The sequence below is a fragment of the Gossypium raimondii genome, chromosome 11 (assembly GCF_025698545.1).
Source record: "Gossypium raimondii isolate GPD5lz chromosome 11, ASM2569854v1, whole genome shotgun sequence".
NCBI lineage: Eukaryota > Viridiplantae > Streptophyta > Magnoliopsida > Malvales > Malvaceae > Gossypium > Gossypium raimondii.
The window spans coordinates 59864231-59888711 of NC_068575.1; the positions used below are offsets into that span (position 1 = coordinate 59864231).

Here is a 24481-nt window from a genome sequence, read left to right on the forward strand (position 1 = left end):
TACAAATTCTTCTGGACAATATATTTTAAAAATTTATCAGTAAAATGTCATTCTATGAGATGATAATTGACCATCATGTGATGTAGAGAGTAGTGGATATATCCTGTGGCTAATTTATATTGAAAAGCATGTGAATGATTTGAAAACAACACCCGAACAAACACTTTCTTCTCTCAAATGGTTTGCAAATTGCAGTAAAACCAGGGTTTTTAATATATCAGAATCATTGTGAAAGAATAGTAGTGTTGAAGGTTTTAACTTTTTTATCCTTTTAGGTATGTGTATATGTCAGTGAAAGAACAGTAACACTGAGAGACAAAACAGGCTTTAGGGAAAACAAGGAGTTTTTCAGTTTTCACAAAGGGACATATGTGTCTGATGTTGATTAGTTGGTCGCCTGTAATGGATAGGCCATTCATTAGACCACGTTTCTCAACAGGGAGAGCTCTCAAATATGTAGAGATGGGCCATTTTGATTGGCAAAGAATGGGTGACAATTTGATAATGCCATAACAAGGGAGGGGTGGGGGGTCCTGGTGGTTTACAATGGGGAATTGGGCTCCTCACTGTATACATATTGTTTGCCCCATATGAGGGGTCCAATTCGCATCGATTATAACACGATGGAAATTGACTTGTTAGATCTCTCTGTTTAGCTCATGTTGCGCAGACAAACCTTTTTTGCCCTTTTTTCTTCTAGATTCTACAATTTGGGATTCATTATAATTATATTACGTTTTTCTTTCCCTTGTCAAAAAGGTTTGATTCTTTTTGTTGGTACCTTTTATTTTTCCATTTTAATAAGCTTTTGATAATACCCCAAACACACACACACACACACTCACACATACAATATGATTACAACACATGGTTTTTACAAGATTACATATTTACACAAGTTGTGATTATTTAAATAACCTAGTTTTTCTAAATTAAAACAGTCTTTAAACTAATTAACACGTTTCAAGTGCATTAAACTTAATGGTAAGTGATTAAAGACAATGGTTAAGATAAGGTAATAGGGTTTTTTTGGTTTAAATTAATGGAGCCATCATTGAAATAATTAAAAAGCAAAGGCAATTAATATTATGGACATTGTGATGACCTTTCCATAAGTCCACTATCAGAGCTTTAGGCTCATTTCAAATCGTAAAAGACCAAAATGGACTCATCACTGGATAGCACAATTAAATGATTACACTTTGATGGTTTGTTGCTATTATTATTTCACGATTGATGAGCCTCTTTGAGTTGAGTTTTTTTCTAGTGTGAAAATGCGAAATTTTTTACTATAGTTTTTGGGCTTTTTAATTATTTTTTAAGGAGTAGACCCATGAAAAAGTTCCCTAATTGAGCCCAAACTAGGCCTAAAATATGCCCATAATCTAAAACAGGCCCAAGAAACATTTTTAATTGAGTTAATGGTATGGCCATGGGAATTGGCCACTAAGAAACTTCATAGTTCGTTTTCCATCTCTGTTTCTCTTTCTTCTCTAATTATTGAGGAAATCCACCGATCGAAGTTGTTCAAATCGTGGGTGAAAGTTTTGAGAAACTAAAATGGCGTCCACATTCAGCGGCGATGAAACTGCTCCATTCTTTGGCTTCCTTGGGGCCGCTGCTGCTCTCGTTTTCTCCTGTAAAAATCATGAACCCTTTTCAACTCCAAAAATTTTGCCGTTTTTGATCGGTGCTAATATCCGTATCCAATTGGTTCTCGGTTTTTTTTTCAGGTATGGGAGCGGCGTACGGAACGGCCAAGAGCGGTGTCGGAGTGGCGTCGATGGGAGTGATGAGGCCAGAGCTGGTAATGAAATCGATCGTCCCCGTTGTTATGGCTGGTGTTTTAGGTATTTATGGGTTGATTATTGCGGTTATTATAAGCACCGGGATTAACCCAAAGGCCAAATCTTACTACCTTTTCGATGGTTATGCTCATCTTTCCTCTGGTCTCGCTTGTGGCCTAGCTGGTCTCTCTGCTGGCATGGCTATTGGAATCGTCGGCGATGCTGGCGTTAGGTATTCTTATCTAATCTGATTGCAATTACCTTTTCTTTCTTTTTTTTTGCTATTTTCCCTTTTCATCTCTTTAAAGTTGAAATATTGTTTGCAGAATTCAAAATTTTTTTTACCTGATTCTAGTAATAAAAGCAATTGAACTTAGGGCATGCTAAAATCTGTGATTTCGGAAATGTAGTCTTAGAAGTCATTTTGGTGAAGTTTTAGCTTTTAGATTTGACTTGCAACTACTCGCACCTAAGTATTGTCAAAAGGCATTTCAAAGTACGGGCTTAAGTTTCTACATGTATATACATAGTATCATAGAGGCTCTTGTACTGAGTCAGATTTCATTTTGGCCCCTCTACTCAAAGAATTGGACAAATTAGTCTCTATATGTTACATCAAAGAGCAAACTAATCTTTTTGTTAACAGTAGAAATGGATGAAATTTTTAATAGAAAGGACCAGATTGCTGTTTGATCTAATGTACTGGGGCTAATTTGCCCATTTTTCAAGTAAAAGGGGGCAAAATGCAATCTGATTCCTAGTACAGGGGCCTCTATCATACTTTTACCAAGTAGATGCTCATAGTTCCCAATGTGGGTTTGGTGTGTTACATTAATATTTGTCTCATGATAGCTGTGAGCCATATAGTTGGCTTTTAGAGAGAGGAAAAAAGAAATCTCTTTTACAAGTCTTGTGAGAAGCTTGGAATAGTTGCCAGTGGATAATTTCTTGTATTGCATCCAATTTATGGCCGATAGTCATTGTTGTTTTCTCTCGGTTACTTGTATATATAAATTATGGCAAGTATGAGAATGCACGAAGTTTGATTTAGTTTGTCTGTGAATTTATTTGCAGAGCCAATGCCCAGCAACCAAAGCTTTTTGTCGGAATGATTCTTATTCTCATTTTTGCGGAGGCTTTGGCTCTGTATGGACTCATCGTTGGCATCATCCTCTCTTCTCGAGCTGGACAATCCCGAGCAGAATAGAGTTCAAGGTTCTAAGACTTGGGCTGTTGCTAGTTGGTGTCACTCAGCTTTCTCTTCTCCAATAGCATGCACTGTGAAACATTTTTCCAGAAGTTATTTTGCATCCATTGATGAATTTCTTGAATTGGTTTATGCTGTTTGTATGATTGAGAAGATAGGTGTAAGTTGAAATAAACCTTGTTTTGCATTTTCTTTTTTAATCTATGCCTTTAGGCTGTAATTTACATGTAAGTTGAATTTAATGTATGATTGCTCCACTTTTTTCAGTTCATCATAAGCCTAATCAGATGGTTTTAACTTTTTATGTATATTAGATAGAGAATATGTGCATCCGTTTGAAAATTGGATGACTAATGACACTTTCCACCTTATTTCAATTGAAGACGACTTTGGTGGATTATGTGAGTTGGTGCAATTTTTTCATATCTTGATTGAATTAATTTTTTCCATGTCAAGACATATTTTATATAGTGTTGGTGTGATATCTATTTTTTTCTATTTTGGTACTTGAATTCTGTCTTATTTTTCATAATCGTTCTATTGTTTTCTGTCTTATCTCAAATGTCTCATTTCATCTAAAAATTATTGGTGTCTAATGAGAATGCTACATAATAATTTAGATACCAATAATATAAAAGGAAAAAGTTTCTGAAGTGATAAAAGAGTATGGTTTAAGAGCTAAATCACAACTTAAATCATAAGCATGTAATTAGTTTGATTTAAATAATGTGATAATGTGCATGATGAGTTTAAAAACTCACACATTGAACTTGTTATAGAATTATAATAAAATAAATCATAATCCGACCTGTTCTGATGATCCAGAATCTAACTCAGAAAAACCTCTTTTATATATATTTCTAAAGACCCTCTTTAGGGGTGTATGCTCTCCAGACATTCTAATTTATTTCTTCTTCACCATAAAATCTTCTTTCTCCCTGCTCTAATCATCTGCATCCCCAACTTAGTTATGAATCATGCACCAACAAACCTGAATATCAAAAAACCCGAAGCTTTAGTCTTTGTTAACGTCAAGGACTCATTGACAATTGAATATATTTATTTTATGAAAACAACAATCGCAAAACAAGCTTGTAGTCTTGAGTAGAAGATGGCTAACAAATGCGGACGAGGACCCCTCCAGGTGTGAACGGAGGCACCAAGGCTTAAGGAGGCCCTTTAAAGCACAAAAGTCTCAGAACAAGCTCGTAGGCCTGAGCAGAATGTTTAAAAGCTCTAAAATGCTTATAGCATTATTTATATGTAGAATATTTCAGGGACACGATCATGATTATACACTTATATTAATCATAAACAGTGAACCAAAGTGTATAAGCCTATAAATAACTTGTATAAATCATAATTAGTGGACCAAAGGGCATAAGCCTCCTTAGCTAAGGAGTCACCCTTCCCTTGCAATCTCTTACTGTATTTGTTAGGGTTTAGAGCAATAGCGAATCTAGAGGGGCTGGCATGGACCCGACCTCTCTAAAATATAAAATTATTATTTAAGCTCTTAAATTTTTAAAAAAAATTTAAATTAATAAATATAAAATTATACTTTGTCCCCCCCTAAAATTATAAAAATTCGATTTAATCATTTAAAAATTATATTGATATAGACTATAAAAATTAAAATTTCATTCGGCCCTCCTAAAAGATTATTCTGGCTTCACCTCTGGTTTAGAGGCAATGGCAGATCCAGAAATACAACTTATGGGGGGTAGGGGTTAAGTCAAAAATGCAATTTCACCATTTTAATAGCCTATATTTTTATAAATTTTTAAAGGATTAAATCAATTTTTTTTATTTTAGGAGGGCAGAATGTAATTTTATTATTACTAATTTAAAATTTTATAGATTATAAAGGGCCTAAATAAAAAAATTTTATTTTAGGGGTCGAGATCCCTGCCAGCCCTCCTCAATTCACTAGAGGCATACATGACTCATTAGTAGAATATTTTAAATATTAAATATATTTTATGCAACAATAATCAGATATATATATATATATATATATATATATATATATATTAGTATCATATATAAGAAATGGATATAAAAGCTTTCTACTATTCTTGTTGCAGGAGCACGTTAATGTGTGAAAAGTTATAAAAAATTCTTACGAAATTATTATCATTTTCTATTTTGTAATCTTACAACATCAATAGTAAATAATCATGAAGTGTTTTTAGTAAAGTTATTGTTTTTATGTTAAATATTTCTTTTAGACTTTCATCATTTAGTTTTTATTTATTATTTAGTTTTTAAATTTTAAATTTATATATTTTAAAATTTTACAATAAAAAGGTTTTTATTAATTTTTTGAATTATGTATATATTATATATGCTTTTTAATATTCTTAGTTAATATAATATATAATATTTTAAAATTTATTTTTAACCAATATAATATATAATATCAAAATAGTGTTTTGTGTTGGAGTAGGCCTACTTGGGAAATTTGCAACTCCTATTTATAAATAGGTATGTTTACCCAACTCATATATAAAATAAGTGTTCAAAATCATTGTATTTTCCACTTAAAATTTATTGGGAATACTTTTTTTGCAAGTAAATAGTAGTTTAAAAGCACACGTAAATTTTTCCTACTTAATTGCTTTATGCTGCTGGGGAAACAGTATGGGATGTGATTAGTAATTAAGTTTTTGGTTATAACAAATATATAGAGAAATGTCTAGTTTTTTATGCTGAACTGTGGGGAATTCCGGAGGGCTTTAAACTCGTTCGACATAGAGGCTACAACAAGGTAATTATCTAATTAGATAGCTTAGAAGTTGTGAAAGCCATTCAAGGAAGTTTTACTATTCCTTCAAATTCTGCTCTGATAAGAAGGATACAACACATTTTATACCAAAAAGGTCAATAGATTCTACGTTGCATTCCCAGAGAGCAAAATCAGGTCGTAGATTGTTTAGCAAAGTTAGCTTTAGTCAATAAAGAGGGGTTGCAAATTTTTTACTCTCCCCAAAAGTTTAGACTTTTTTTTTATTTGGATATGTTATCAAAATACTCTCGTGTAATTTAAGCTAATCTTTCTTCTTTTTTCACCAAAAAAAACATTCAATTTATTTCATTAAAGGGTTATAGGCATCACTTTTAATGTATTAATTCTTTTTATAGAACCTGATACTTGTATTGAATAATAGAAATTACCTTTTAAAATATATTATATAAAATCTTGAAATATAAAAAATAATATTTAATATATTTGTTACATCTTATATTTTACGAGATATCTAGATCCCTTCACCAAAACGATCTATTAACGTAAAAGTCTACGCCGGAACCACACTTGATTCCCAAGATTTGGCGAGACATCCTCCCCACTAGCTACTTTCCCCAAGTGACCCCGAGTTGACATTCTCGCCAATATATCATATCCCCTAGGCCCTAGACAATCTATAAAAGATATGTTAGGGAACCCCTAAAGAAACCGATCAGTTCGACCCATTCGCATCCTAAAAAAAATCATCACATCCAACAGATTTGGTCCGTCAAGTCGTATGGCACCATAAGCTGACAGCCTATCATGGTGCCTAAGCACATTCATCTCCTTCTCCCCTATAAATACCCCGTAACATCAATTAAAGAGAAAATGAGGTAAAAAACTATCTTTATCCGCTGAAAATCATGGTCACCTAGAATGGAAAGGTTGAGTGACTTTCCACAGTCCAAATCAAAATGAGCTTAAGGAGCGGGACGAAGCCAACATGGTGGAGGCCTATCACTCATCATATTTGCTACCTCAACAGTGGAATGACGGACACTCTCGTCCACTTCCCTTTGATCTCCTAGTGGATCACCAAGAAGAGGGAAACTATGGCAGCTCTGAAGAGGAAGGTAACTCCGACCAATCATGCAACAATATCAAGAGTAAAAGACAAAGAATGAGATATCACTTTAAGGTCGCGCAACGGCACCAACATAGGACAGCGCTTAAACCACCGCTTCGTCTAGTGGACAAAAGACAAAGCTATGGTAGGGTGCCACAATTATTGTCACCTGAAACATCTAAAAGGGGCATCACCCGCTCCCTTCTATCACTGCGTCCCTTTAAACATCCTGAAAACAAAAATCTTAGTAGAAACATAGGGATATTGAAAGCTCCACCGCCCTTGGTATTCGACCCTTGGAGGAGGGAGTCCATAGTAGAACGGCTATATCAAATGATATAGGCCATCCCATTCCTTAGTCTAAGAGACACTATCAAAGAAGACATACGGAGAGGGTAATTGGAAAATTTTGTTCAAATAACAATGCACTACCCGTAAAAGAGGCAAGAAGGGGAATTTTTCTTCTCGCCTAAAGAACCGGAGGTTTGGGGATTAGAAAGTGTTAAAGATTTTAATCAAGTTTTGCTTGCTTATTAAGCTTGGTGAGTTTTACACATCAATAATTCCTTGCTTGACACAACCATTGTTCCTAAATATTGCAAGAATGAGAATTTCATGCCAGTGAAAAAGAAACCTTTTGACTTTTGGGGTTGAAAAAGCATTTTGCATGGAAGTGACTTGTTAGTTAGGGGGCTGAATTGGCAATTGGGGGAAATCTTTTTCTAGTAAATGGTTGAATAAAACATAAGTTTTAATTAAGTAGATCAAAAGATGGAACAATTGATTTTTTAAAATATGTAAGGCTTTCTTATAGATTCCAATGGAACATATATTCCTTTAAAATATACTTGCTGATGATGTTTTAGAGGAAAAGGCTCAAAGGGTTTTTGGTAAAATTTTTCAAGCTTCTTGTATTACCAAATATATATCAACTATTAGCATATTTATATTTTGGTCATCCTAACACCAAAACTTTTTAATTTAGCCATTAATGTTATCAAATTTTATTATTTTAAAAGACACTACGTTAAATGGTGGATGAGATGAATATTTTTTAAAAATAATTTTCGAGTAATTTCCATTCCTGCAGCATATTTGTTGTCAAGGGGCATTAATTTGTTGTAACCTCGACAATAAGAGGAGTGCCCAAGAGGACCGGAGAACATAAATCATCTAAATTTCATCAATTATCATCTCATCAGCTCATTCAATCTTTATTTTAAGACTCTAATTTTTTGGTTGATATTTTGAAAGGTTTCCACATTCCGTTTCTTTCATTTCAAATTCATCATCAATTAATCTTCATAACCACCATGAAAAAAATGTTTTTATTCATTTTATTTTCATCATCAATTATTTAAGTGTGATGAGAATAAAAAATAGATTCTAAAAGCATAGAATTTATTTTAAGTGCAAGCGATATACTAAGCAAACTTTGAACACTAACCTTAAGTCTCTTTCCTTAAAAATATTACAATAGCATGGAGTCCTTCGAGTTTGTAGGATTCATCTAGAAAGAGAGTTGATGGTAGTTATATGCATTGCGTTATGACCGAGACACCTTGACTTAGGTGTTCAACTCTTTGATTAATTTGTTGATCTAAGTTTACGATGCATGCATGCAGAACATACAAGTGTAACTCTTGAGAATTTTAATTAGCATTTTCCCTCGCATAGTTTTGGTATTCAAACCAAAAGTAAAGACTAAAGACAAAGGAAGGATTCTCAATCTGCCACTTGCATTCATATAAGTATTTTATGTCCGACTAGATGACTTCACTCATGGGCTTAAACATTGAATGTTGGTTGAGAGAGGGAAATGAAGACAGATTCTTACTTCTAGATATCTAGCCAATCGCATACTTTTATTGAATGAATCATATTCATTTGCTAATAGAAAAATCTCATTCGAAAGCATTTTCTTTTAAAGACTTTGACATGTTAGTGTTCTCATTCAAAAATTTTAAACGTCAAGCATCGGATGACATGCAACAATGATAAGGATGGTTGGTTTCAGTGATAGTAAAAGGGAAGGATGGTTGGTTTTGGTGATAGTAAAATGGATGGTTTCGATGATAGTAAAATCTGTTGATGATGGAGATTGACATGTTAGTGCAAATGAGGATATTGGTTTGGTTATAGTAAATCGGATTGTGATGGGATTAAGGAGGTCGATGGTGTTCGATCCTTTATTTAGATTAGTTCAAGATAGAAAAAGATCAGAGTCTGTTTTTTTATGTAATTTTTTGCTCCAGTTCTGGTCACTCTCTAAGTACTCTCCGGTTGTGGAGACTTTCTCCGAGTACCCATTTCTAATCAAGAAACGGAAGTTTAGAAAATCAACTAGCAGGAAAAAAAATAAAAGTCCAACTAAAAGATGCCGTATCACCACCCCGTACAAGTGACTTAAGAAACCAATTTTCATGAGAGACGAAATTGAAACTTTAAAGAAATAAATTATCAAAACACAAACACCAATAATTGAACGGTATAGTAAGAAATTATATGTAATATTTAAAGTTAAAAGGGTCTATAACATGTTACTTTTTCCTCCTTTAAATGCTAAAAAAGAGTTGTGCCTTTTTTTTTTTTTGGAAAATTTAGTTAAGCTTTTTTGATTTTATTGTATTCAATTACATCCGTAACCATTGTTTTCTCAGATCATCATCTACCTAACTGTCCATCAGCGCTAGCATCTCCTTGGCTCATTCAACCAGTCTGATTATTAGCAGTTCCCTGATCCAATGAAATATTTTGAACACCGGCTACCAGCATATCTTGACCAGACTTGGTAGGGAACTGAAAAGAAGGCAGCATTATCCAACGCATCCAATCCATCCGCTTCCTTACTTTGTCGCCCTGGAATGTAAATGTAAAGAAGATTTAGACACCAGAAACCACATTATTCTACTATTTTGGAGCTCAGCTATAATAGAACCATCAAGAAAGCATGAACAGTACAAGGCACTGTGCGTGTCTTAAAGACGGATCAGAGCAGCATATGTTTCATTACACTGATCAATCAATGAAAAAGCATAACCTAGGATTTCATTCTAGAACATACCTGCACTTCCACAACTGTTGAATTTTGCAGAGCATCTAATATAAGCTGAATATTAGCTGTCAAAAGTGAAACCTGAAAAGGAGAAGGCATAAACAAAAATGTTACCTTTGCACATATAGCTTCAAGAAGTTGCTGCATGAGAAAAATCCTAAGAACATACAAAGGCTTAAGATAAGCCAGCAATAAGCACACTCATAGGGAACTAATATATGTACTTTCTAATGATAACAGCATAGAGTTGCCACTAAGGAATAGCAGATGAGTCCAGTAGGCATTGATGATTGAAGTTATGAAACTTTAAGATGTTGCTGAAGACCCAAAATGTATCGCCATGAAAAAGCTCTGACAGGAACTATCACAATCACACAAATGAAATCACCTTCAAAATCTCTGAAGTCTGAACACTCACCTTTCTAAAGCCAGCAATCAATTTAATAGGAACCCAGCCCTGGTCATCCATGTTCTGCCGCAAGTATGTATCCTTAATTAGATTTTCATTACTGCAGAGAACAGAAAATTAGATGATTGGTAACATATTATACCAACAAATGGCCATTAAATTAAAGAAGTCACCCAAGTTAACACATAAACAGAGTGTTACCTGAAATAATAATCTATCTGATTCACTATCCTAGCATGCAACTGATGGTCTTGAGGCTCTTGAGGAGGGGGAAACATTGGCGGCATTGGTTGAATAAAAGGGACACCTCTAAGTGAATCTGGATAAGGGGCTGGGACTAAATAAAACTGAGATGAAATTTCTGAAAGGAGGCCAAGATATTAGCGCAAACTCAGATTACCACTCTTCTTCAACCAAAAAAAGGAAAAGAAAAGAAAATAACTAAAGCAAAAGTACAGCTTACCCGGAAAGCCAAAAGGGGTGCCAAAAGGGCGAACATATGGGGGAGCAAAAAGTGGTCCAGTATTAGCTGGCAAAGGTGGTGGTGGATGCCTCATAAACCTGGGAGCAACTCTTGGCATCATATGACCATCCCTACTAATAAAATTTCGACCATTCCAATCTTGATTTCCATGGTCTTGATTACGCCTTCCTCTGTGATTCAGATGGTGAGAACCATTTCCTCGTGGATGCGGACCATTGTTACGATGTCTAAATGAATTCCGTGGATGCTGCTGATCAGGACCACCACTATAAGGCAGAAATCCAGTTCTCTGTATATGGTCCCTAGATGGGCTATTCAGAGGTGCTTCAACCATTGGACCTTGAGGTGGTGGCTGTGAAAGGCCACCATTGGATGCAGAGATATTACTATTTTGCTTCATTGACCTCTGGCGTGCAGGCATTGTATGGTTTGCACTGGAATTTGAACTGAAGTTTGCATTGTTCCTGACTTGTTTCTGTGAAGAAGAGGATGATGATGCAGGTCTGCTCCCCTACAATTTTGGCAACATAGCAAAACATTAAGTCTAAGCAGCCACAAAATCCAAAATAAATAAATAAATAAATAAAATGGGTCATATAAAACATTGCATAAGCTAATCTCTAAACACTCCCTGTATTCATGCATAACATATATTATTCAGATATCTTCAAATAAAATATAACTCAAGTAAACCCTAAAGCTGGATTAAGACTTCAAGACTCGCAGCATTCTCTGCTTTGGCCAATTTAGATTGTTTGCATTTAACCTCAATCTCTTGCTTATCAAACAGATAATACAAATTGTAAATACAATTGCATTTTTTAACTCAGTTCAGTTAAATCAGTTAATTTCATCTATTTAACAGCTGGTATCAAAATACTTGAAACGGTACGAAGTAAAATAGAATTAACAAAGAAGGCCTAGGTATTTGGAAAAACAAACCTGAGAACCGGGGACAAAAGGAGAATCTGATCCATCCGACGAAGCTCTGGACGAATCTGAAGGTGATTTGGAAGGAGCCCTAGCGGACTGAGGCAAGGGGGGCCACGCGCGAGCCCCCATAACGGACTCAGACTCAGACTCAGACGTCAGGTTAGAAGGTTTGTTCCAAGCCGGTCTCTTAGCAGCATTGCCATTGGGACCAACATTCCCATGCTCCGCCCCTTCCTCTTCGCCCATCGTGGTAACAGTTGGCTCAATCATAGCCGTTGGTGGTGATGATGAAGAATACGACGAAGACGATAAAGGAACCGCCGCGATCGGCTCCAATTCTCCACGAACAACTTGATTCCGTTGCGAAGAAACCGGATTCGTGACAGGATGTGATTGGTTAGGGCTACTGGGAGAGTGATTAACAGCGGTCACCGCCGCGGAGGTATTGAAATTAGCCGTGTTAATATTTGCAGCCATATCAAACCCTAATTAAACAAAATTGTATTTTTTTTCCTTTCCCTTTTTTCCCCTAAGTCGTCAAGTTGAACGACCAAGAAAAACAATAGAAAACGGAGATCAAAATTGATTGAAAAAATAATAAAAATTCGTACGAGAAAAAAAAAAGTGAAGAGTTAAAATTCAATGTTACGAAAATGCAAATCTTAAGATTTTCCCAAAAATAACCAAAAAAAAGGATTTAATGATCCGATCAGCGAAGAGAGACGACGATTAAAAAAAATTAATAATAATAAAAGAAGAAGAAGAGCGATGGAAACTCTGCTTCTCTCTTTCTGTTTTTTCTCTCTTCTAATCTTTTTTTTCTTTGAAAACTTGTTTATTTTCCACAAAGCTGCTTGCTTAAATAGTGGGGTTTTGTTACTTTTTTTATTTTACGATTTTGTTTTTGGTGAGAATTTGGGTAATTTTACCGCTGTAGAACTCTAATTAGGAATGGTTTTCCAAGTTTCGTTTATGCTGTAAGATTCAGTTATCTACTTCTACTACAACTATAACTATTAGTAGTATTTTTTCTTTCAGGTAATTAAGTTCTAATCCAATATAACTATGCCATGTAAGCATATTAATTAATTTATGGTCTTTAGTATTCCTGTTTCTAAAATTACTAGGTATTATTGTCCATTCATAATATATAATTACTATGGTTCCATCCCAGTTTATTATTTGTTTGTATTAAATTACAGAAAAAAATTAATGTTAAAATATGCTTTAAATTTACATTTAAAATTCAATCCTTCTATTTTAATTTTTCAGGAATATGACCGCCTATTTTTCAGGAATATGATCGTCTATTTTTCAGATTTAAAAATTCAGTTCCAATTTTTACCAGTTTAAAAATTCTTCTAGTAAATTTTATGATGTGACATTTTGAATTTTTTTAAAAAATTACTTGATAGTAGACCTGTCCACCCGGCCGGGCCAGGAAAAAAATTTCGGCCACCTCCTAGGCTCGGGCCCGGCCCGGCCCGAAATATGGGCTTGAAATTTTGCCTAGGCTCGGCCCGGGAAAAATATCATAAGCCCGAGCCCGGCCCGGCCCATTTTTAAAATAAACATTAAAAATTATTTTAAAAATAAAAACTAAAAAATCATTTTAAAATTAAAAAATAAAAATAAAAATATATATTTATTATATTCGGGCCGGGTCCGGGCCAAAAAAGTGGTGCCCAAGGCCCGGCCTGTTTTTTAAACGGGCCTCGTTTTTTGCCTAAGCCCATATTTCGGGCCTATATTTTTACCCGAACCCTCCCATATTTCGGGCGGGCCGTTGGGCCGCCCGGCCCATGGACAGGTCTACTTGATAGTCTAGGGGTGAGCAAAACTCAATTCGGTTTGAAAAATTCAAAATTCAAGTTATCGAATCAAATTATTCGAGTCAACTTGAATAAGTATTTCGAGTTTTGTGTTCGAGTTGAGTTGAATTTTATAATTCAAATAACTCGAATAATTTTGAATAACATATCGGTATAAATACTCCTTTGGTCCTTGTCAATTTTGAAAATGAGCAACCTGGTCTTTCTCAAAAAAAATAAAAAAAATCTTAAAATTCAAAATATTTATAAAAAATTCTAAAATTTATATTTTTTAAAAAATTCTAAAGAATGTATAAAGAAAGTTAAATTTTAAAAATTTTCTAAAATATTAATTTCAGGATCTAAATAAGTTAATTAATTATTCGACTCAATTCAATTTCATTTCACTCGATTAATAAAAATTTAAATAGAATTAAGATGATAAAATAGGACTCACAACTTGATTAACTCAATTTTTCACTCAATTTTATCGAACGCTCATCCCTACATATGAAAATAAAATAACATTGAAAATACTAATTAAAAATTTCCTCTAAAACACACATTTGAAATCGTCATGATAAAATAAAATTTTTTTGTTGGAATAGTTTTGTTGTGAAAATTTGATGTCATCATTTTTATTAAAATAGTTAATAATATTAACTATTTAGACTAATTAACATTATAGAAGTAGAGGAACCAAATTATGTCGAAATTTAAAGTATATAAATTATGTAACAGCTCGTTTTTCAGTGGTATCGAAAACAGTGGTTTCGGGGCCACCAAATCTGACAAGTAAGTTCGTAAATATTATTATTTAATATTTACGAGTCCAATGTGATTTTTAAAAAGGTTTTTGATTTGATAATTTATGTTATATAAGTGACTTATTAAGTTCAACTGGTTTTATAAAATAAGGTATTGGGACCTTGTTTTTCTAAACTGAGCCGTAAATAAAAATATTTACAGAGTGTCATTAAGGTGGTATTAAAGTTTCCTTAAAAAATTTTAACGTTTCGATTGTTAATTAATTAAAAAGGATCAAATTAAAAAAAAGCACATTCCCGGGACTCCGTTCCTGTAAATCGAACTTCTAGTTGTATAGTTAATTAGGTTTCGATTAAGTGAATTTACTTGAATTAAAAGTAATTAGGTATAATGACTAAATTACATATAGGATGAAAGTTAAATTATAGATTAAAGAAAAAATAAAAGGAATAAAGTTAAAATATATATTATAATATTATAATATTATATAATAATAAAACAAATAAATAAAAGAAATAGATATAGAGAAAGAAACTGAGAAGCAAAAACGAAGCAAGGGAAGAAGAATATTATATAAGGTTTTTTTTATTCTAAAAAAATATTTTTCATATTAACAATATCACATCAGTATAGCACAAGAAAACGTTGAATCATACTAGCATGTTGAATATTTCATTAGATCAATTATAGGCGAAATTGAAATGGTTCATACTTGGTAAAGTGTATGGAAGAAGAAAATATTGATAATCTTAATAAAGCAAATTCAAATTCGGATGATGATGGTCTCGGTTAGACCTGCCCATGGGCCGGGCCGGGCCGGGTTCGGGCATGACCCACAAAAAAATTTCAGCCCGTTTACTAGGCTCGGGCCCGGCCCGGCCCGAAATATGGGCCTGAGATTTTGCCTAGACCCGGCCCAAAGAAAAAATATAGGGCCCGAGCCCGTTTTTAATTAAAATTATTTTTTAATTGTTATTAAAATTAATTGTTAGTAAAATTATCAAATTATTAATTGTTAATTGTATTGATTGTTGTAATAAAATCTAACATTTTATTAGTAAATGTATCAAATTATTAATTGTATTAATTGTTGTAATAAAATCTAACATTTGATTAGTAAATTTATCAAATTATTAATTGTATTAATTGTTGTAACAAAATCTAACATTTGATTAGTAAAACAAACTTGATGTTTTATTATTATTATTTTGTAACACTAGTCAAGGAAATGAAAGTAAATAAACTTAAAATAAAAAACTATTATATTTTAAAAATAAAAAATATATATTTAATATTTTTCGGGCGGACGGGCCCGGCCAAAAATCTTGCCCGAGGCCCAGCCCATTTTTTAAACGGGCCTAAAATTTTGCCCAAGCCCATATTTCGGGCCTATATTTTTACCCAAACCCTCCCATATTTTGACAGTCAGTCAGTCGGGCAGCCTACCATGGATGTGTCTAGTCTCGGTTAATGACCAACAAATGATGATAATGAGCGTATGTTAAATATTACAAATGAAATAATCGAACAAACATGCATAGAACAATTAGATAAAATTGCATATGATATTTATTTTTCTTGCTATTTTTATCAATAATCGTGTTATCAACTAATTTTTTAAACTAACATAATACATATGATTATTTGATTTAAATTTTGTTACTTAGAAATTATTTTATTAAACTAATATTTTAAAAAATATAAATTATTTATGTGTAATTAAAATTTGTACTTTATTAGCTAAACGGGTCTAAGGAATTACAATTACAAAAAGTGTAATTATACTTTCATTCAATTATTCCATGTTGTCCAAATAGACCTTTGGTGGAGTTTTAACTTAAAATTTGTTGATTGAAACCTTTTTCCAATCATTTTGATATATTTAAATATTTTATAAAAAAATATGATGAGAATTTTATCTTTTAATGTTTACATTTTAATTTCACTTTTATTCTTTTACGAGCTAAATTTGATATTCAATCTTAAACAAAAGTATAATTTGATCATTAATCATTCAAAATCATTTAATTATTATTTTTAACGAAAGTACTAATTAAAATGTTAAAATTTTAAACATAGCAGCCCGTGTGGCAATTCACATTTACATCATACATTTTTTAAAATTATGATCTTTTATAATTTTTGGATTTTAATTTTGAATATTTTTATAATTTTTATAATTTTTATTATTGTAACATATAAAATAAATAGTATCATTGCCACATAAATTGCCATACTAATATCATTAAAAAATAATTTTAGTTAACACTTTCTTAAAAAAGAAATTGACTATTTAAAAAAATAATGATTAAATTTTACTAAAAATAATTAAGGATTAAATTGATAAAAAATAAAGTCGGTTAATTAAAACTATCATTTTGCTTTTTAAAAATACATGATTGCTCTTTGTATGAGTCGTTTTTAATAGATAAAAGCTTTGTTTTTCGTAAATTTTCAAAAGCGACTTAATCACTTTCGAAATAGATAAAATCAAATATTTAGAGGGATTAATTTATTTCATGCCGAAATTGAGAGATATGGGAAATGTGTTTTTACGTAAAACATCAATTTTATCTAATTTCTCATCAGCATTTATTCCAAGGAAGCAAGGTAGGGCCAATAAAATGCCCAAGCAACTATTTTACTATGGGTGCAACGTGTCCACAGATCTGTGAGGTTACTTCTTTCGTCTAGTGCGTTAATCTCTGCCGTTTACAGCTTCTAGATTCTCACGCTGATTAGTTAAACGCAGCGCTTTAGTAAAATTACACAATATTACATTAAAATTTCAAATGTACAGAGTATAATACGAAGAAAGATATAATCGGCGGCGATATCGGAGGAAACGACGACGGCGGCAGAGACACAGATTCGTGGCCAATCAACTAATGAAGACGATATCTCGTCATTTTTACGGCGACTCTGAGAAAACCGCCTTCTCCATATCGATAGTTGAGGTAGTAATTTTTTCATAAAACTCTATGAAAGGAAAAAAAAAAAAAAAGAGTAGAAGCTTTAAGGACTAGGGTATAATTTTTTTTTTACGATGAGCAGAACATGAAAGAAGACTATGGCTTATTCGTTTGGCCTTGTAGTATCGTACTGGCCGAGTATGTTTGGCAACACAAACTGCGCTTTTCCGGGAATAATGTAGTCGAGGTATTTCTTATAATAAATTCGAATTTTCGCTTTGGTATCTCGAGAATTTTTATGTTTGTTTTTTTGCAGCTCGGTGCAGGAACTTGCTTACCTGGATTGGTAGCTGCCAAAGTTGGCTCCAATGTCACCCTTACCGACGATGCAAATAGATTGGAGGTAGTATTTACTTACTTTTACCTGTAAATATAGTATCCCTGAGTTGAAAATTGATAATTTTATCCAAAATTTGGAACACTAGTAGAAATTAATGTTGATTATAAATCCTTTTATCAGCCTAAAATTTGCTTTTGCTTAAACTGAATTATTATGACTGCAACTAATATTTTACTTTTTGATATTGAGCCACTGAAGTATGTACATGTATTGTTTGATGTAAATACAGGTGCTTGAGAACATGAGAGGAGTCTGTGAACTAAATAATCTGAAATGTGAAGTAAGGTTTATGTTGATTGCTTGGATATTCTGTTACTTTATATCAGCCTGGTGTACTTATGAATTGCTTTTCATGGATTTAAGTTTTGTTTTTAGGTATTAGGATTGACATGGGGGGTTTGGGATGCATCCATATTTAGTTTACACCCGAAAATTATTCTTGGGGCTGATGTTCTTTACGATGCACGAGGTATAAAACTACTTTACGATATTCTAGTTCCTTTGATTTATGCTGAAACAAAACGGTGACGGACTTGTGTTGGTAAGCCTTTGATGACCTCTTTGCAACTGTAACATTTCTGCTCCAAAGTAATCCAGGCTCGGTTTTCATAACAACTTATCATAATCGAAGGTACTAGTTCTCTCCTCGGTCTCGTTTGTATTCTGATATATTCTGGTCCGGATTTTCTAGGATTCAATCAGAATTATGATGGCGACTGTTGTCTTGTTTTCCCAAGTCAAGTTCTTTAGTTGTTTCTACTGACTATGACTAATAATCTTGCAGCGGCCATCATCTTATTGAGTTCCTAATGGTCAAATGGGGACTCAAGTGTGTGAAGCTTCTTGATGGTTTTTCGTTATTACCATCCGATAAGGCAGCTAGGCTTAGTGGAAACATTCAATTGGCAGAAATCATATTGAACCACGAGCAAATTGAGGTAATTGGGAAACATTAGATTAGCATGCATAAGTTTTGTTAAGCAGCCATATTTATGTGCATTCTTACTTGACTGCTGCAGGAAACTTCTTCCTCTGGAGCTAGATGATTATGTTTAATTCACCTACACATTTGTCAATTTATATTACTCCTTGTAGCACAAATGAACTATGCCTTAAGTTCAGTAAGATCGTATGCTGAAAATGATTGGAAAATGGTTTGTCAAGTGTTACTCGTTAGTCTCACTCTTGGTATTCTATTATTGATGCATATGCCAGTTTTCCTTTTGTACTTTTGCATTAGATATGGTCACTCTTTCTTGTTTGAATTCTTCTATATTCATAGCATGTTATTGAATCCTTTGAATTGGGAGACTTGGATACCAAGTCTTTTGTTTTTAAGTTTTTAGGCAAAGCTTGATCCGAACAAAATAGGGGTTTCAAGGATCAGCTTTTGTGCATTAAAGCAAAGTGATGAAAAAAATCTACAATTTTGGTCAAACTGCCATCCCCTTCAGCTTCACCTAAATGTTTGGAGAGGCTTTCAGTTAAAACAATAAAATAAAATCAATTAACGGTAATGATCTTTATACCAAAACACATTGATACTCCAATTAATCAGAAAGAGTAATCTGATAATTAAGCTGTTCAGATTCTAAACAGCAGTAGCACACGTGTGAGTATTATTTATTGTCATTTTTCGTATATGAACATCACAAATAATATTAATCCACACAACGTTTGCCACTTGGCTATTAAAATGGATGCACACGGTGGCTTTGCTTTCAAAAGAGTTGGACACCTATCCGTCACCTGGATTGGGGATATGGATATATTATATCGATAAAAAATAATGAATACATTATGACAATGGGAAATACGTATAAATGGGCATACGATATCATATTAAATTTCTTTAAAACATGCTAAAATTCAATTATATATTATATAATTAACAAATGCAATTTAATTAAAAACAGTGGGGGATTTGTCGTGACCTATATATATGTGTGTGTGTGCAGCCCATGGATGCCCGTATAGATTTGCTGGCTATGCCCATCATTCAGCCATCGCTTTGCTTTGCTCGTTTTCTTTTATTTAAGCCTTTCGTCTACAGAGAAAGATCGAACACCCAGTTTCATTTTATATACTTTCTATTTCACACTGATTCTTAATTCCTCCCACTCTTATCTTCTTGTATTTACTTGCAAAGAAAATAGAGGGAAGAAAGGAAAAAAGGAAGCCCCAAAATGAAATAAAAAAAACCTATGAATCTGGGAGTTTTCATTTGATGGATGTATAGATAGATCTAAAGCTTTGAAAACCCACATGTATTGCTCTATTCTGTTTAGATCTCCGTCGATTTCACCGGCTATCATTCAGTAGCTGAATACTACAGTATAAAACAGCTGAATTCTACTGTGAGTTTTATTATTATTATGTGATTGATGTTTTTTTTCTTTCGATATGGTTCTTTTATTTAGTGATTTTAATTAGTTACTGAGTATTTCAGGCTGTGCAATTACTTGTGTGCAATTTTTATTGTTTTGTTCAATTTTGGGAATGTAAAGGTAAATTTGACTTTCCTGTTTTGTTCATCGCTTTTCTTTTTGGCCACAACTGATGTCGTTTTTGTTGTTTTTATTTATTAACTGGCAGTATTAGCTTAATTCCCCCTCCCCCCCCCCCTCATTTTACACTTTTGGCAGATTTGTTTTCTAATCTTTTTTTTTTTTTTGCGGGGGGGGGTGGTGTTTCGTCAAGGGATCGATTTGACGTTTAGTTGTCAGCTATTATTTGTTCAATTTAACAGGTGTGTATGTTTTCTTGGTGTGCAGGAGAGGACTGTGGTGGGAGTTTATTGATTCAAGTTTTTTTTTTTTTTTGGTGGGTTTGGTGCATCCAATTTTGGATGTTAAGGAGGAATTGGAGGCTGGCCCTGGTGAGATGAGGGATGTTATCAAGGTTGGTCAACTTTCTGAGGGCCTGCTGGCGGACATCTTCAGACCGTGGTTCGGATGCAGCAGGCCGACAAGATGGGCTTCTTTGGTACAAAGACATAGGGCAGCACTTGAATGGTGAATTTTCTATGGCTGTTGTCCAGGCTAACAATCTGCTTGAGGATCAAAGCCAGATTGAATCTGGCTCCTTGAGCACTCTCGAGTCTGATCCATTAGGTACCTTCGTAGGAATATATGACGGTCATGGTGGCCCTGAGACGTCGCGTTATATCAATGATCACCTCTTCCAGCATCTAAAGAGTAAGAGAACGTGAAACCAGTAACAGTTGGTAGCGATTTAACACATGCTGCAAGTACATTTTATGCCAAAATTTTAGGTTGAGAATCTGGTTGGTGCCTTGGTGACTCTGTTGATAATATCGTTTTGCAGGGTTTGCCACGGAGCAGCAATCCATGTCTGTTGATGTCATAAAGAAAGCATTTCAAGCAACAGAAGAGGGATTTTTCTCTGTTGTTGCAAAACAGTGGCCTATGAAGCCCCAGATTGCTGCTGTGGGATCATGCTGCCTGGTGGGTGTTGTTTGTAATGGGACCCTTTACATTGCTAACCTTGGTGACTCTCGTGCTGTGCTGGGAAGGCGTGTCAAGGCAACTGGGGAGGTTCTAGCCATCCAGCTGTCATCAGAGCATAATGTAGGAATAGAGTCTGTCAGGCAGGAGATGCGTTCTTTGCATCCTGATGACTCACACATTGTAGTTTTAAAATATAATGTATGGCGAGTAAAAGGCCTCATACAGGTAAGTTCTTTGATTGGATATTAGTAATAGACATACAAAGGTGTCTATGAAAGTTATATTTTCTTGACATTGTTAAATGCTATAGACATATTGAAGGAACTAAAGGTATAAGAAATTAACCTTCTAAGTGAAGCAGAACTTTTCTATTTTTAAATCGTTCATGTGAAAAGCTGGACTTTACAGCATTCATTTGGTTAAGCTATATCTTTAACCAAGTTTGTTTCTCAGTTCATTTTCCATTAATCAGCATAATGTGTGTGTGTGTGTATATTCTGGGATGTTGTGTGTCCAGATTCACTTAGGACATTAACGAAAGTTTCTTGTTGCAGATTTCTAGATCCATTGGTGATGTTTACCTTAAAAAGCCTGAATTCAACAGGGAGCCTCTATATCAAAGGTTTCGGCTTCGTGAAACTTTTAGAAAGCCAATTTTGAGCTCTGAACCATCAATATCTATGCATGAACTCCAACCTTATGATCAGTTTATCGTATTTGCTTCTGATGGTCTCTGGGAACATCTTAGCAATCAGGATGCAGTTGATATAGTTCAAAAGCATCCTCGCAATGTAAGATATACTTCTCTTAATGGATAACTAGTGTGGTTTTACTATTAAGTATATAATCTACTTATTCACTGCGTGATTTGTGGTTTTGGTTTGAATTGGTGAAATTTGGGCATATCTACGCACTCTTTCAGTGAGTTGAGACTTCCTTTGAACTTGAAGCAATATTGTCCTATTGCAATTTGAAGTTTCAGTTGTGTCTGCTTTGAGATCTTTAATTTTATTTTTCTCAACTTTCTATATGTTGTTCCACTCAGTGTGACATCAATACTCGACGAACATTCATTTTGTACCACTGGAGTGATAGTGCCTCAGCAGCTGATTATACTTGATTGCATTAGCTGAACCTTAGCTTTAGAAGTTTCAGTTCAATTTTGTCCTTGATTCAATGGTGACATATATGCATGAAAATGTAATACAAAAAGTAAGTGCTATCTTACAATCTGGTTTAGAGATAATTGAATGGAGCTGTTAGCAACTAAGCCCACATATTTTGTTTGTATTCTCATGTGTGTTATTGGGATTGTTGTAGTATGACATAAGAGAGGTGTAAAGTCGTGGATTCATATGCATAACCCTTTTTTTGCTGCAATAGTGATGTTTTTGTCGAGGAGCATGGAAATAAGTATCGTTATTGATTGTTTTGTGCTTATTCTTCTTCTCACAGGGGAGTGCTAGGAGGCTTGTGAAAGCTGCCTTGCTGGAAGCCGCTAAAAAGAGAGAAATGAGATACACAGATTTGAAGAAGATAGAGCGAGGCGTACGCAGGCACTTCCATGATGACATCACGGTTGTAGTTGTATTTCTCGATTCAAATCTTGTGAGCAAAGCCAGCTCAGCGAATAGCCATTCATTGTCCCTCAGAGGAGGTGGAGTTAACCTGCCTGCAAAAACTCTGGCTCCCTGTGCCCCTACTTAATGTCAGTCGATAACGAGGTTAGCAACTCCTACTGTTGTATCTAGCTGAGAGTCGTCCTCTTATCTTATGTAATGCCTTCAGTTGTTATAAGCAAAGAAAGGAGAAGGTGCAGTGTTTTAATTAACATTTATTTATTATATGTATATTTTTTTTCTTTGTACAATGTAACATTTTAAGAGAGATATGTATATTTTTTTTCTATGTACAATGTAACACTTAAGAGAGAGATTCTATTTAGTTTATATAAGCCCTTTGATCTGGGAAGGGAAAGAATCAAGAAGCTACAGCAGCGAAGGTAACAAAATAAAGATTCGTTCTCATTTGTAGCATTGATTTCTGTATATTATGGTTGCTCTAATTCTGTAGTTTTTGGGTTTTGTAAATTATGTCGACATCCCTGAAAATCGAACTCTCTAGACTTGTTGGTTACATGTTGCAATAAATATTTGAGTTTATGTTGAAGCTTTGTAGGCACCGACTGGAATGGGCACTTGTGGAATTATCTATTTCCTCTTTTTGGGTCCTTTTTTTTTTTTACTAGCTATTTGTTCTAGAAATAGACAAAAAGGTTAGGTGGAGACATTGGGTTTCCTGTTTAATATCCCTAGGCATGGTAGGAGAGGAGTTATGAAAGAAGCCAAACCTATGTCCTAAAAGGAAAAAAAAAGCTATATTTGTGGCTGGGAGGATTCAATCGGGGTGGCTTGGTACTTGAATAAATACAAAATTTCCTTTTGCTGTCCAGATGTCTGATGGGTCATGTCATGGATTCTGTTCTGAATTTTAAAAACTGGGTTTTGTTGTGGCCCGTGGTGGGCCGTGTTGTGAGGTAATTGCTAGGTAAATATCATTGCTTCTGTTGTCACTAAAGTATCATGGATGTAAGTTGGATTATTTTTTTATTAAAAAATTAGATAAATTAACTTTTAAAGAGCAAATATATTTTTTATAAAAATTTTGTTTATTTTTATTCTTAAAATTGTGTTTTTATATATTAACTTGAAGAATATATGAAATGTCTTGTATAACTGTCTAATTATTTTGTCGGTCATAATAATTTTTAATAGTAAAATGACTAATTTTTTTAAAAAAAATTAATTTATTTTCTAATTTATTGTACATAAATTAATTTATTTATAATACTTTCACTAAAGATAGAAGTAGACAGCAAAAAAAGCACGATCAAAATGTTAAAAGTTAATACCAAATCCGAATCAATCCGCTTGCAGCTTACTTAATGTTGTCCTGTGTTTTCTGGCAAATCTGTTTAAGCACTTGATCCACTAATCTGGAAGACTGAGAAAGGCACCACAATCATTGGACCTCTACCTTTTCCCCTTCTCGGTTCTGACCTGCTACGAGAGGCTCCCTTCTCCTCCATGATTAATTACTTATACGTGGATATGGAATGTGGTACTATTAATAAACTAATAATTTTGCATGTTCTGGTTCTCATCTTATTACAAATTTAATGCAACAAGAATGTTGTTGTCTTAGGATTTTAGCACCAACTTAACCAGTTGATTTTTAACTTACGAGGTGAGGTAGAATTTGACTAGGACCCAGATCCTCGACTAGAACCTATGAGATTCGGGTGTTGAAAGACAAATCAGATTCCACAATATAAAATTTGAAGATAGAAATTAATTAAGCGTACTTTCTGAGTTCCTCAAAAGCCTTG

The 24481-nt window shown here is 33.8% G+C and overlaps 4 protein-coding genes across 6 annotated transcripts; 3 read left to right on the forward strand and 1 right to left on the reverse strand.

The window, feature by feature from the left end:
* The first annotated feature begins 1433 nt into the window (after window positions 1-1433).
* LOC105802165 (V-type proton ATPase subunit c2) lies at window positions 1434-3265 on the forward strand. The gene is made up of 3 exons (XM_012633647.2): window positions 1434-1639; window positions 1734-2019; window positions 2862-3265. The coding sequence occupies exons 1-3, from the start codon at window positions 1561-1563 to the stop codon at window positions 2992-2994; spliced, it is 498 nt and encodes a 165-aa protein (XP_012489101.1). The 5' UTR covers window positions 1434-1560; the 3' UTR covers window positions 2995-3265.
* A 6067-nt stretch (window positions 3266-9332) lies between these two features.
* LOC105802160 (la-related protein 1C) lies at window positions 9333-12566 on the reverse strand. Its single transcript, XM_012633633.2, has 6 exons — window positions 11742-12566; window positions 10779-11310; window positions 10517-10676; window positions 10325-10415; window positions 9916-9987; window positions 9333-9710 (listed from the first exon to the last, which is right to left on the reverse strand). The coding sequence occupies exons 1-6, from the start codon at window positions 12207-12209 to the stop codon at window positions 9561-9563; spliced, it is 1473 nt and encodes a 490-aa protein (XP_012489087.1). The 5' UTR covers window positions 12210-12566; the 3' UTR covers window positions 9333-9560.
* A 4510-nt stretch (window positions 12567-17076) lies between these two features.
* Window positions 17077-18862, forward strand: LOC105802164 (uncharacterized). Of its 3 annotated transcripts, XM_012633644.2 has the most exons (8): window positions 17080-17268; window positions 17366-17470; window positions 17540-17626; window positions 17853-17903; window positions 17999-18092; window positions 18170-18254; window positions 18408-18561; window positions 18643-18862. In XM_012633644.2, the coding sequence occupies exons 1-8, from the start codon at window positions 17200-17202 to the stop codon at window positions 18667-18669; spliced, it is 672 nt and encodes a 223-aa protein (XP_012489098.1). In that variant the 5' UTR covers window positions 17080-17199; the 3' UTR covers window positions 18670-18862. The 3 variants fall into 3 exon arrangements, 2 of the variants coding, with proteins under 2 accessions (XP_012489100.1, XP_012489098.1); XR_008190956.1 differs by lacking the exons at window positions 18408-18561; window positions 18643-18862 and having other exon boundaries at window positions 17077-17268; window positions 17987-18092; window positions 18170-18222; XM_012633646.2 differs by lacking the exons at window positions 18170-18254; window positions 18408-18561; window positions 18643-18862 and having other exon boundaries at window positions 17078-17268; window positions 17987-18142.
* Window positions 18863-19585: 723 nt separating this feature from the next.
* LOC105802161 (probable protein phosphatase 2C 60) lies at window positions 19586-23262 on the forward strand. The gene is made up of 5 exons (XM_012633634.2): window positions 19586-19980; window positions 20398-20820; window positions 20951-21318; window positions 21648-21884; window positions 22549-23262. Exons 2-5 carry the CDS (start codon window positions 20514-20516, stop codon window positions 22798-22800), a joined length of 1164 nt encoding a protein of 387 aa, XP_012489088.1. The 5' UTR covers window positions 19586-19980; window positions 20398-20513; the 3' UTR covers window positions 22801-23262.
* The last annotated feature ends 1219 nt before the right edge of the window (window positions 23263-24481 follow it).